This window comes from Bombus affinis, chromosome 16 (genome assembly GCF_024516045.1).
Source record: "Bombus affinis isolate iyBomAffi1 chromosome 16, iyBomAffi1.2, whole genome shotgun sequence".
NCBI lineage: Eukaryota > Metazoa > Arthropoda > Insecta > Hymenoptera > Apidae > Bombus > Bombus affinis.
Genome location: NC_066359.1, coordinates 7,895,168 through 7,908,571, shown reverse-complemented (window position 1 = coordinate 7,908,571; position 13,404 = coordinate 7,895,168). Strand labels below are relative to the sequence as shown.

Sequence of the window (13,404 nt, the reverse complement as noted above, 5' to 3'; positions counted from 1 at the left end):
GAACATGCGCCATTGTGTTCTCTCTCTCTCGGGTGACTATTAATTAGAATTAATTAGGAGATCGCGCAGAATTTCTCGTTTCGTATTACGGTATTTGCAACTTCGAGAAAAGTGATGCTCGTGAATGGAGAGAAATTATGTAACAACTACTGAAAATCCGAGGGAGAAAAGTTAAATTGTTGAGACATAGCTTGGATTAAAAAATGTGAAGGCATTGTCAGAGTTTTAATGTGATTTATCGCGATTTATACTTAAATGATTTGTTTTAATTTATATTTAAATTTATATCGATGTAAACTTATATTTCCATGGTCATTTTATTCTTTAGTAAGCGAATTGTTATTCGTAATTGTTGTTGTTAATCGTTAATTGCTAGTTGATTGCAGTTGACTACTCTGCTTTGCTAGAAAGGTAATATAAAATAATTCTGTATTTTTTATGAAAACACTCCTATCACAATTTTCCAAGGATATCTTAGCACAATTTTTCCACGATTTCTAAACATAAAATTTTCTCCTCCACTGATTTTACGCGTACGAATTCTCCTTGGTTCAGTGGAACTGAGATAAAAAAAAATTCCGCAAGATGACGATTCGCAAAATCCGACACGATCAAAGCAAACTTATACAAACATAATCTCTATATTCCACTTGGATGTAAAAATCCAAAAGTAATCAAAAGAAAATTTCAACGGTAATAAAATTCATAGAAAGAGAATATTTCGAATAAAAATTTGTCCATAAAAAATAATGGACGAAGAAAAACTCGATTGGTTGGTGGAAAAACATATGCGAGTATTTTATAGCGTATTTATGGAGCAAAGTGAGTAAACTGGAGATTATTGTATAATATATATCGCCGAAGATAAAAGATCGAGAGACGATCAAGGTAAAAGACAGAGCGACGATGCATTATTTATGTGGTATGTATTGCACGGTGAAGTGTGCGATACGTGCTTGATATTTTATAGTTTGCGTATTTCACCAGTGAATTTGTAATCCCATTTTATTAGCTCCTCAATGTCACGCAATTGTTGCTTTATTTATTCAGCGACGAGGGTATTTTTCTCGGCGTCGACTTTTATATAAATAGCTCTTTTATGTCTCAATATTTCGAACACAAAATGCGTAATGTATGTATGCATTTGCAATTTGTTCTTATTTAGAATTTAATAAGACACAATTCTGATGTAAGTAATTGATTTGAAAATTAAATTAATCGAATTAATTTTCCAGCTGAACTAAGTGTAATTAAACAAACTGCGATATATCAAACCTTTCCCCAAATAGTTTCATAATTAGTCTCACGATCGTCTAGGGAATTTCAACATTTCCACTTAACCTATATATTGCCCAATCGGAATTTTCTCCTCCACGAGAATATTTAAAACGGTTTTAATTCGTAGAAATTGTTCCGGTAAAACGCCGTCGAATTATTCCCCCTTCACGCTTTGCTTTCATTTTTTTCCAAACATTCCTCGCCACGGTTCGTACACTTTATTAGAACGAGGCATTGATAACAACATGGCGACTTTCGTGCTTCCCCTAAGAACACGGCCATGTTTAACAGTCTATATAATTGCGCACGATTACAGGCACGCAGCCCAGAAATTGTTTGCCTGGAAAAACAGTCGTCGCTTGATTTCTTCGAAGGAATTTCGATTTCATTAAGACGAGTTGGTTTTCATTGATTTATGATTTTACTTCGATCTGCTTATCGGTAGAAAGGAGAAGCTGTGTAGTATGATTCATTTTTAGGTATTTAGAAGTTCTTTTTGCGATCCTATTTTATGTCTTTATAAACTTGTTAACGGCTCTCATTAACCCAGAGTAGAGAATATTTCAGAAAATTTCTCTAATTTCATTAGTTTTTGACAAAATATTGGCCGTCATTGTTATAAAAACTTCAATTACCTACGTCAGTAAAATGGTAACGTGCACACAGTGGGTCATGAAACAATACCGAAAGTATCATAAGGACGCATTAGTTAATCATGTCTTGGAATGCTAAGAATAACATACAAGGATCTAAAAGAAGAAACTACAGTTCTTCCACTTAGAAATGATCCAAATGGTTCAGGCTTTCTTCGAATTACTCGATACAAGAATTAAATGCATGCATTTACGTGATACAATGTTGTATTATTTGACACAGAAATTAGGTACATACATTCATGTACTCAATTTTAATTTCTTTATCAAATAATTTGAAAGAAAACCTCAAGAATGAAAAAAAGATACAAAAATGTGGAAGATCCGTTTCTCGACAAAATTTCCGAAATACAATCGCATAGATGCATAATGATGGGCATTATTCGACAACGTGAGAGAGTGAAATTAAGATCGTGACTGACTGACTCGCGTCTTACGTGACATCGGCCAGAGACACGCTTCGAAAGGTCTAACCGCATCCTTGCGCCGCAGTTACGCGGTTACGTAAGAAGAAAAGTCAGACAACCAGGTGGCGAGAACAGGATAGCCAACTGTGCTCGAAGTGGGGACGAGAAAAGTCGAGAAAAGTGTGCTCAACCGAACGAGATTCCAGAAAATACGCGGCTGCTCATAAAAGACACTATATATATGTACTACTTACACTGCTTTATCTTTAGAAAGATTGACCAAATTAATTTAAAATATATAATTACTAAGACGTGATATAATTACTAAACGTGATTGGTAATTTCTAAATCTTCGATATTGTAAGTGTTAGAATAAGATTAAGAGGACTTTACGAGATTTTGAAGATCTTTCAAGAGTTTTATTAGTAAAGTAATTAATGGTTGAGGATTTATTAGTAGATGTATAATTAAGGAATAATCTTATTAATAGAATAATTGATAGCCTGAGATTTGTTGATAGAATAACTTCATTAACAGAATAATTAATAGTCCAGGATTTGTTAATAGGATAATCGCTAGTTTAGTATTTATGAGTAGAATAATTTTGTTAATAGGATAATCGTTTTAACTTTCCGTTCAGATAGATTTGTACACGCGTAAGATCAAGAAATACCACCGATGTGAAAGATTATACGTATCAATATACAGAATTTTAAAGTCAGATTTCGGTATTAAGATAAGTGTGTCTAGATTGCAACGATTAACTTTTACAAGCGGATAGCATTTGCGAAATTCATAAGCGTTAAATCGTGTCGCGTCTAATTGGCAAGGAAGTGAATCTGTTAGGTTAACTAAGTACGCCGACGAAGATCGTTACAGGATCGTATTTCGAGGCCGATCTATCATTGAAAAAGGCTCCTGTACCATTTTACTTAATTAAACGCCTATCCAGATAATCTGATTTATATCTATCGAACGATCGCGGAGAAAGTAATTCTGGAAATATCAAGCGGACAAATACAAAAAATACGAAAATTTTTCCATTTCACAAAATCAACGAAAACAAACTTACTATATTAATCCTGTGTAAGCTTCATATATATGAATCGCCCTATAAAATCTAACCTAAAAACCAAAGTTGACAAGTTCAATGAGCTACGAACCAATAATTTCAACAGACACTGTACTTTATGTATCAAAGCCTAATAAGTAATTAAACTTCACATCGATTCCCTAATTAAACAAAAATAATATACTCGTCATAGTCGTTCTGTATGTTCTTCGTATATGTGAATCACCTTATGAAACTTAACCTAAAAGTCGCGTTTAACAAGTTCAACGAGCTACGAAGCGATTTTAGCAGACATTGAAGTTCATATCCCAAAGCCTAACGATTGATTATTAAACTTTACTTCGATCCTCTAATTAGACGGTCAATCGATACTCCATTGTAATGCGATTATACTTGACGGTATTATGATCGCGTGCAGGTAAAGTCAGCATGGCTCCGCAAAAGCGAAAGTCAATTATTTCGTTCGCTCGAGTCGTTATGCAAAATTCTGCTAATATGCGGCGTGCTGGTTATTTATAGAGTGACTGGACAATTCTCTGGACTTTCTAGGCCTGTTACCCGCGACCGGGGTCGCAATTTTGACGACCTTTCGATTAATGGCCGCACATTATGCGTGATTATATAATCCTAAGTAGGAGATTCTATAGGAGAAGAAGAAGTAGAGCTCCGTTTATATTAACACATACAGCTATAGTGCATCAGTAAATTAGCTAATTTTTGCTACTATCAAATATTCTTTAATTAAAATTATTATTTTTTGCGTGTAAATAATCAGATTCGTAGGTAAGACGGCGAATAGAAGGAAGTTTAATGAAATGTATACTTTGCAATAATGTCTACTTACGTAACGAATGTTTAACCATTTAAGGAATATTGTTTGATCACATTTCTTTAGTTGTACTCGAAGAATTATAAGTTGAATTTTATAAATTATATTTATTAAACTGGATGTTTCAAAAGCTATTTAGTAAGATTGAGTCTATAACATTGAATCTAGAAAGTGAATATGATACATTACATTTCTTGAATCAAATTTATAAAGTAGAACTCATGGAATTGGATCTATAAAACTGAACTTGTTGAAATGAGTTTGTTACGTCGAATTTATATCGAATTCGCGATATCCGCAGTCTGATTACGCGATTAAATTTCAATTACATGCATTTAAAAGTTAAAATATCCAAGGAATAGAAGGTACGAATTCTTAAAATCTCTTACACCGCTATAATTTTCGCTGCACCATTCGATAAGTATCAAAATGGTGAGCGAAATGAAGCAGACAGGAGAATGATGGACAGCACGAATTTGCGAACAACGTCGCGAATGAATCATTCGCAAATGGTTGAATCATTTGTACGTTTACGATGCGAGGGCGTGCGCCGCGTTGACGCCACGCATGGAAACGAGCACCGTTGATCGCGGCGTATCGCGATCGAGAGAAGAAAGTCCCTGCCCGATGGTGAACGAACCGGGTTGCGTGGCACGCCGCTTCCAGGCAGAAGCGTGAACAATGCGGAAGAATATTTTTCGAACGATCGAAAAGATACCAGTCTATTTCCGCCTTTTCCAAACCAAGGAAAATGCATCATAACTCCGCTTTGAAATGCTAAACGAACAGTGTATCGACATTTTCTTTTCGATCGATGAATACTTCTTTTATCCATGATAATAGAGTTGAACATTTGTTATTGCAATTTTAGTACTCTTATGCGGTGTTCAATTTGGAAAAAGGTACTTAAGACGAGGTAAAATAAATATATCGTTTAGATTCGTTGACTATTGGTGTAAAATAATTCTTCGCTACTATAAGCATGGTCGTGATACAATCTCAAATATCATTAGGCTTCCAAACTAATTTCGAAATCAGAGTCTGTTTCAAAACAAGAGTTGATCTATTTTACGATTAGAAATCCATTACTGAATTTCACTAACCACGAATCCATTAATCACTGCGAGTTTTTACTCGCTGAACCTTACTGCATTGACAATTTGCAACTGTATTCTCAGAAATATACGTCAACCTATAACCATGTTGGATATCTCTTTGATAGCTTTCCAGTTGATTCCCTAGATCGAGTTACGACTTCGTTTCTAATCCAGTCGATCTGTTTGCTAATTTATTCGATACTTTGTCGGTCACTGTGTGATTTCCTTTAAAATCTCCTTGACAGAATCGTGAACAGTCTGAAATCTCGTTAATCGAGTGGCTGGCTGCCACTTCATTTGCAAACTTGCTCCAAATGTTGTCAATGTATTTGCAATTATATATATATATCTAAGGACATCGTCCTAAGAAGATGATCAATCTACGCAGAACGAGAGCATCGTAACGAGAAAACTTACGAACGGCCTTAAAACAGGTCGAACAGATGGCCAATAAAAGGCAAGCAGTCGTGAGTTTCGTAGACAACGAATGACTCATTGATTATTGCATTTATGTAGTAACCGCGGGGGCGGTTTTCGCTCGTCTTTCGGTAGAAATGCAACCGTGGGACGCTTCAAGAAAGTCTTACGACAGTGTAAATTAAAATTTTTTACGAAATTATCGATTTCAAATTAATCTATCTCCCATGAAGCGATTGATTCTCTCTTCTTTAAATATTCTCTCTTAATGACGAAGCGAGTATTTGTCTAAAGCGATTTCATATCATTCCCTACAATGTACGCATGTTACAATGACATGTGCATTTTGATATTTTCCAAAGTAATTTTTCGACTAAAATATCTAAAAGCTAAAGCAAAATACCTGAAACGCCTAAAGTACCTAAATTCCAATCTCCATAGACATTGCTAATCTCAACACGAGAAACTCTACCGCCATTGCATTGTCGAGAAATACGGGATACGTGTAGTCAAAGCTTCGAACACTGAAACAAGTCATCCCCGAGGAACGATACATAAAATTCCTGGTCTGGATGCAAACGGCAGGCTTTGTATTCATTACATTCGCCATTTTCGTGTTGGAATAGCCGCGTCTCTGGACCACCAGCCGCGAAACGTGCGAATCCACCTTTGTACAAGCGTATTTACATTCACGTAGGAGCTAAATGGAAGTTGCATCGGGCAAGGAATGCAGCCTCGTGGGACATCCGTCCGTGAAACGTATGCATCGCGGTCGAACCACGTGGGACGTTCGTATACACTACTGTTCATAAGTCGACTCGAAGTAACAGTATTCGAATATTGTCAAATTCGTACAAATGTTAACGATAAATCAATAACTAAGAAATTAGAACAGAATCTGTAGGCATGTTGGATCGCCTGGTAATTTTATTACCTCGAGAAAATTTGTTTGTCCAAAGAATTCTTCAACGTATCTTTTACCAAAGAATTTTCTGAGATAGTGAAATTCGAAGACAGAGCTCTAAGAACTTTGTCCCAAAATAACCTTCATTGAAGAATTTTCCGAGGTATTAAAGCTGTTAAGGTAATTGCTGGTTCAATAGAACGCGTGGAAATTCTAAACTTTTGAACGTTAGTGTACGTCCACTTGTTTGCGATTTTATTGCGGCTCGTACATCCTCCTGTCTTCCCAGAAAATCCTTTGCGTCCGTCTCCGGTGAATCGACTTATGTATCTTCCTCCTTGTAAGCCTTGTCGAGAGTCTCGAATGTTTCTCGTGGAGAATAGTAAGCCTTTGATTTGGTTTTAAGGCGTGTATATTATACCACACTGGGATTTTTTTTTAGCAAACAACGTGGGAGGATGACTGAGAAGTACGTATTTTCGTTTAGAGAGGAATTCGGTTTCGGAGTATTTTGTTTAAACTATATTATCGAGAATTTTTCTGGAAAAAATGATATACGTAACAGATGTATAGGTTTGAGTTTTCAAATGTAAGAGTGAAAGAATAATACGACGTAGTAACCCGTATATTAAAAAGAGAAACTCATTGATCCTACAAGTATAATTCAATATTTAATGCAAAATAAAAAAGAAACAAAGCAAATTTAATGTAATCAAAAATTTTACCAAAGTAATTAAATTATTCAAAAAACGTGTCTAATCGGTGGTAGATATCGCGAGGCACGTCTTCGCGTGTAGATGGTGTATCGCGATGCTAACTGGGTTTTCGTGTCGAGTCAAGGTGTTTCCTACGTGAACGTAAACACGAGACCGTACGTCGGCCACGATACGAGAATCGCGAATGAATCGTGCCGATGGGAGGAAAGGAGAGAATCTCGTACGGCGGAAGAATCGCGAATAGTTTCGGTGCACACATACGCCATTCTGTCCAGGCAACGCTAATTGCTCAAGAACCTGCTATTAGTTTCTTCATTTCTCTCCCTTGCGACTACCAACTAGGATCGATCGGTGCGATCATTAATTGGACATGTTGATTAAAATTACTTGAATTTCTGAGACATTGGCAAATATTTTACAATTTTACGTATCTTATTTCCACCGATTAAATGTAAAAATTAACGTAAATTCAGAACAAAATTTAATTTAATGGATGGTATTGGCGCTGAAATTTAACTTTCATACGCATGAACGTAGTGAAAAAGAGAAAAGAAAAAGAAAATGAAAGGTAGTAGAGCGATAAAGTACAGAAGGATGCAGTGCATGCACTCCATGCAGCCAGTTGCATGCCATTTGCGCTTCCTCCACGCATTGTTCGGTTTCCCTCCGACTTTCGAGGACCTCGTATGCAACGAGGCAAGTTGAGTTAGGTCAACCCTCGATCCTCGAGGCTGCGTATTCCTCCTCGGATGCATTGTTCCCGCGATGCACCATATTGCATTCCATTATTTCGAGCACATGCGTGCAACCGAGGCAACGATTGATTCGCGAGGGGAGTTGAATTTTATTCGAAATTTCCACTAAACTCGTTGCTGACAAATCGACGGTAACATCTTTCTTTCGAATATTTCGTATCGGTAAATTAGATCGATACCGGAGATGATAAGAGAGAATTAGGTTGACGAGTCTCACCTTGCAACAAAAATCCATGCAGCGCGAGGTTCATGGCTACGATCAATTCCTTCAGCCTGAAACAGAAGAATTTTTCGTGGTTAGCGATTAAACTTCTGGCAAAAATTTTATTTTATTTTACTTTCTCACGGTATTATTATTATTATTATTATTATTATATCACATTTTAAAATGCATTACTATTGATTCTACAAATTTATCGAATTTATTTTATAATAAATAACATAACGTCAATTGATATTATTTATCATATAGTAAGTGTGACATTATTTGAAATGTTTATTTAGAAATTATTCTTTCAAATAGAGAAGAGATTGAGATCTGCGATAGCATAGATGAAAATACACGTTTCAAAGATGCACTGGTCAGATTCAAGAGAGAATACGTAAAGTTTCCGAGCGGATAGGAATGAATTTACTTTGTTCAGAGATTCTTGTACGCCTTCGTGCAATTTAGCCGCAATTAGCATCTCTTAGCGTTGCATTATTGCCATCTATCATTCGTCAGTCTTGAAAAGCGGGAATTTTCTGATCGATCCCTCGATTCTGCCCGACGATTGCGTCCGTTCGATCAATTAAAAGCAATTAGTCTTATGAAAGACCACGTTTAAGCCGATCGTACGTGAAATGCGCGGATAATTGTGGCGATTGTACTGTTCTTGGGCAATCTATCCGCGAAACACATAATTTAGCGAAGTTCTCTTAACAGCGATCGAGTAGTCGTTTTGAAAGATTTGTCAATGTTAATAAATGCTCTTTATTCTCGATGAAATACAGTGAAAGAGAAAAAGAGAACATATATCGAGCGCTTACAGATAAGTACCAACTTTATAATCCATCAGCCATTCAGCACACCTAAATCAATTCTCAAACTCGTTCAAACTCCGAAATCTAACATGCCACCACTTCAAACTACTCCAAACTTTATCAAATAGGATTCAAACTTTTTCAAACAGGATCAAATAAAAAACTATACAAGAGTACCAAACTACTAGGAAATTTAGAGTAGAAAAGAAATTTCGTCTAGCGGATTAAACGAAGCCAGTGGAAGTCAGAGCTTCGATCATCCGGATCGATAAAATTCGAACATGTGCAGTGGATCAACGGTGGCGCACTCGAAAGTCCTCGTCGGAGCACAATGGCCGCGTTGCAGCGGAATTAATTCAGGTCGAGCACGTAGGAACACGAGCGGGTAACGGTGCCTCTTTGCAAGCCACGAAACGGCCACCGGAATTGTTTCTGGCACAGCAGACTTCTTTTCTCCGTTTTCGCGATCCTCGCTTAAGTACCGAGCCAATTAATAATCTCTTCCTATCTTATGTCAAAATTGATTCGATGCTCCATATATGTAGTTCGTCCCGTCTCATCCTTTTCATAGTACAAAATTATCATTAATCTTACTTCTATCGTTAAAGCTTACGTTCATATACGTATAATTCGATCCATTTCATTTTTCGAAAACCTTGAAGATCCAACGATGTCAAACATCGTCAAATGCATCGATAACTACACCTATTGATAACTCCGATTTGCCTTACAATTGACGTAGCGCTCGAACGAGTAATAAATAAATTCCACGAAATGATCGTCATTGAATAAATGTGGGAAAGGAACATTGAAAACGAAGAATGGAGGGATCCAGCGAGAGCAACAAAGTCAAGTAAAGTTTCGTCAGATCTTGTAATAGGAATGAACCACCCGATTGTGGTATTTTGTTTCGCTTAGCGCGTCACGAAAACGTCCACCGACGTCTTGGTCGATCGCGGCCCTCGTTGTGAATACGAAATCGAGGAACACGGCCGCCATTAACGTGCGTACAATTCCTGATGAGCCGTGCTCTTTCGTCTCCTGTACCGTAACCATTCGTCGAGGACTCGTCGGGAATTTCATGTACCGCGACCTCGTGGAACCAAGAATCTAAAAATTTGATAAACTCTGAGAAACGAGCTTTTTAATATCAAACGTAACATACTGTTTGGTAATTCGTCGTTTTCTAAGGACGAAGAAGCAACAGCAACGTAAGAAGTCGATGGACTTACGGGATTTTGTTTTTTCGATATTAATGAAAAAACTCTTCATAGATTTTCTATATACAATAGTTTTTATATGGAAGTTTTATGGGAACCTTTTCTTTGAAAAATGTAACATAATGTTCGTTAGTTTGTCGTCCTCTTAGGACAAAGGAGTAACGCGAATGTAGGAATTTGATAGATTTTGAGTAAATATACACGAACTTAAAGAATCGTTTACGTTGTTCCAGGGAGAAATGGAAATGTGCAGTTATGTGAAAATTGTGATTCATGCAAGATATGATCGTATGCATGGTTGCTCGGTTTCTTTCTCTCCTTTGCATCCATGGCGATCCTCTTTCGCCTTAAAGACGATTTTCACCTTACGTAAAACCGGCACATCGGCCGTGACTCGTTTCCATGGCGAACGACTTTCCCCGATTCTGTATCGCGAACGTTGTACAGTTTAAAAACGATCGATGCCACGCCTTTGGATACTTGCCAGATAATCATATGGTTACTTTTCTCATTACAAACGATTTTACACTCTTTTTATTCGTCGGGTAAGCTTTCGTACAACGAATTTTTGGTATTGCTTATGTATAACGAACATTTTTCGTCTTATATATATAAAAAAAAAAATGGAATTTAATTTTTTGCCTCCGTAAACATCACCGTAAATAAAGCAAATTATCTTACATAAAAGTTCATTACAATGAACAATGATTTACATCTGCCGGTTTTACGATATTCTTCCTTGAGTTACTTAACAGTTTTTGATCAAATCTTACTTCAAAGTTCCACACCGCAGTTTATATAATTCCTGTGCACTGTATATTTCACACCTGAGAACGGGACTTTACTTAAATAAACTAAAAAACCTTGCCTCTTTCACTCGCTGTAATTTCACTAGACCTGGTAAAGGATCAAACACTTTCCAACGATATCAAGCTTGTTTGCTAATACAGTTAGCTAGGAATATATAAAGTATAGTACTTTCCAGTCATTTTTACTGTTACATAGCTACTTACTATTTCAGTAAGGATCAAAGAGAAGAAATATGTAAAAATGTCCGTACTGAGTAAATATTTCTTTCTGCTTTTCCCTTTCTATTTTTAAAAGTAGAAAATTCAAGGACGTCTGGAAAGGCTACTTGACGAGCGACGACTGTATTATGTGCAGGTGAATTCGCGTAAAGAACCTCTAAGCAGGTCGTTTCGTAATTGATTATGGGTCTCATTTAACCCTAATCTATTTAACTTGATTTAATTTAAGCTAATCTAATCTGACCTAAATCCATTTTGAATCAAATAGCATCCAATCTTACAAAGTGCTTGGAAACTTGAAATTCGCATTAGAAAGTCGAAGACCGAAATCGAGCTGCACGAATCCACGGGGACAATGTCTGAATGCACCGGAGGATCTAGATCACGGAGGACGAGGATCGACACGCGAGGCTGGCAATATCCGGTCGATCGATCTACGAGCGGAAACGAGGATCGTTCTCCGTTCAGAAAAGGGATTGTTCCACTCGACTATAACGTAACGCGTTCAATCGTCTCGGGAAAATCGTTTTCTTCGAAACGTAGCGAGGGCGAGTTCGTGATGACTCTGTGTGCCGGGACAAAGTCGATCGATCGTTTTAGAAAGTCGAGGATGCGCTCGAGGAGGATCTTAAATCATTCGTTGGCAAATAAATCCTCCGTTGCCGTTACCTTGACACTTAACGACGCTGTTATGAATATTGTAATATGGTCGAGATTGAAATAGCCATGGAATGGTGAAATGTTAATTTATTCGAGGAAACGTTTACAAATTTTTACGCTTTTTACGAAGAAAGATTTTTTTCTCAAGACAAAGACAAGTGTCGTTGACGCGTAACGTGAGTTATGACTTAATCGTTAAATTGAAAATTAGGAAATAGAAAATTGGGACATACAAGATTAGGAACCAAATCATTTACTTGATCTTTGCATTGCTGTGTTCTACTACGGTCACTTTCGTTTCTCCAATTTTATTTTTCTAACGAAAAACGATTCTATTATACGTTGATCTTCTTATATTATTTGCTGGCTGTTTACTATATTTTACGTTGAAGCGAAGAAAACAGAAGTAGTCCACGATCCATTCATCCGCGGATCTAGAATCCTCGATTCGCAACTCTCGATCTCGAGGCTGATTTATGTATCCCCGAGTGGATTCCGTGTGCTCTAGAAAGATTTTCTCCATCGATAGCTCGTTCAATCGTTGCGCTTTTACATAAACCGAGGACACAGGTGTTCCTTCAGGGCTAGAAAGAAAGCTGCGCGCTCGACTTTTCATGTTTTTGACCGAGGATCGTCGCGATAGCGATCGATTAGGCAAGAAGAACACGACGAAGAGTCGATCGACTCAGCGATAATTAACTGGTTACGTAAAGTTGTAAGAAAGAAGGATGAATAGTCGCGTGGATGAAATTCTGCCCAATGTATTCCCGGATAGAAAATGAATCGACCAGAGTACTAAATATAAATATAATCTTGGATATTTAAACGTTAAATCTCTGTTAGGTAAATTTTCTTTTAGGAATTTGCTTTCGAAAGCCTAAAATATTTTAATCAATCAGACCATCAAAATTCAAAATCAAAATAAAATATATGTATTCCAATGCTATTTGCATTTCAAAGATTTGACAGCTTAAAATATTCTAATTTCCAAAGCATTCAAATATTTGAGATTTAAAAATAGCAAAATTCCCAAACTATCTGAATGCCAAATATTTGGATCCCTAAATTATCCGCGTTTTGCAAAATTCATCGACCATAGAATATTAAGAAACTATTTAGTATTATAACAGCATTTCTATGACGAAAGATATTTAGAATTGCAATGGGCTATTTAGATCGACATTCGTTCAATCTCGAAGTGGACTAGTTGCTCTCCCGCATCGTGGGAATCGTACGATTTAGACAAAGACTAATTGATCACTGGCAAACGATGCTGCGTTTGCTTTCACTTTCCATAAAATCGTCTCGAATTGAAACATAACGTCCGAGGAAGGTGGAATCGTGC

General features: G+C 36.9%; 1 protein-coding gene across 10 annotated transcripts in view; it reads right to left on the bottom strand.

Moving 5' to 3' along the window:
- LOC126925897 (myb-like protein X) overlaps window positions 1-13,404 on the bottom strand; it is a 63,336-nt gene that overhangs the window by 21,220 nt on the left and 28,712 nt on the right. For all 10 annotated transcript variants that reach the window (XM_050741885.1, XM_050741889.1, XM_050741892.1 and 7 more), the window contains one exon: window positions 8,346-8,401. In XM_050741885.1, the coding sequence (XP_050597842.1) occupies window positions 8,346-8,379 (34 nt within the window). In that variant the 5' untranslated portion in view covers window positions 8,380-8,401. The remainder of the gene's footprint in view (window positions 1-8,345; window positions 8,402-13,404) is intronic.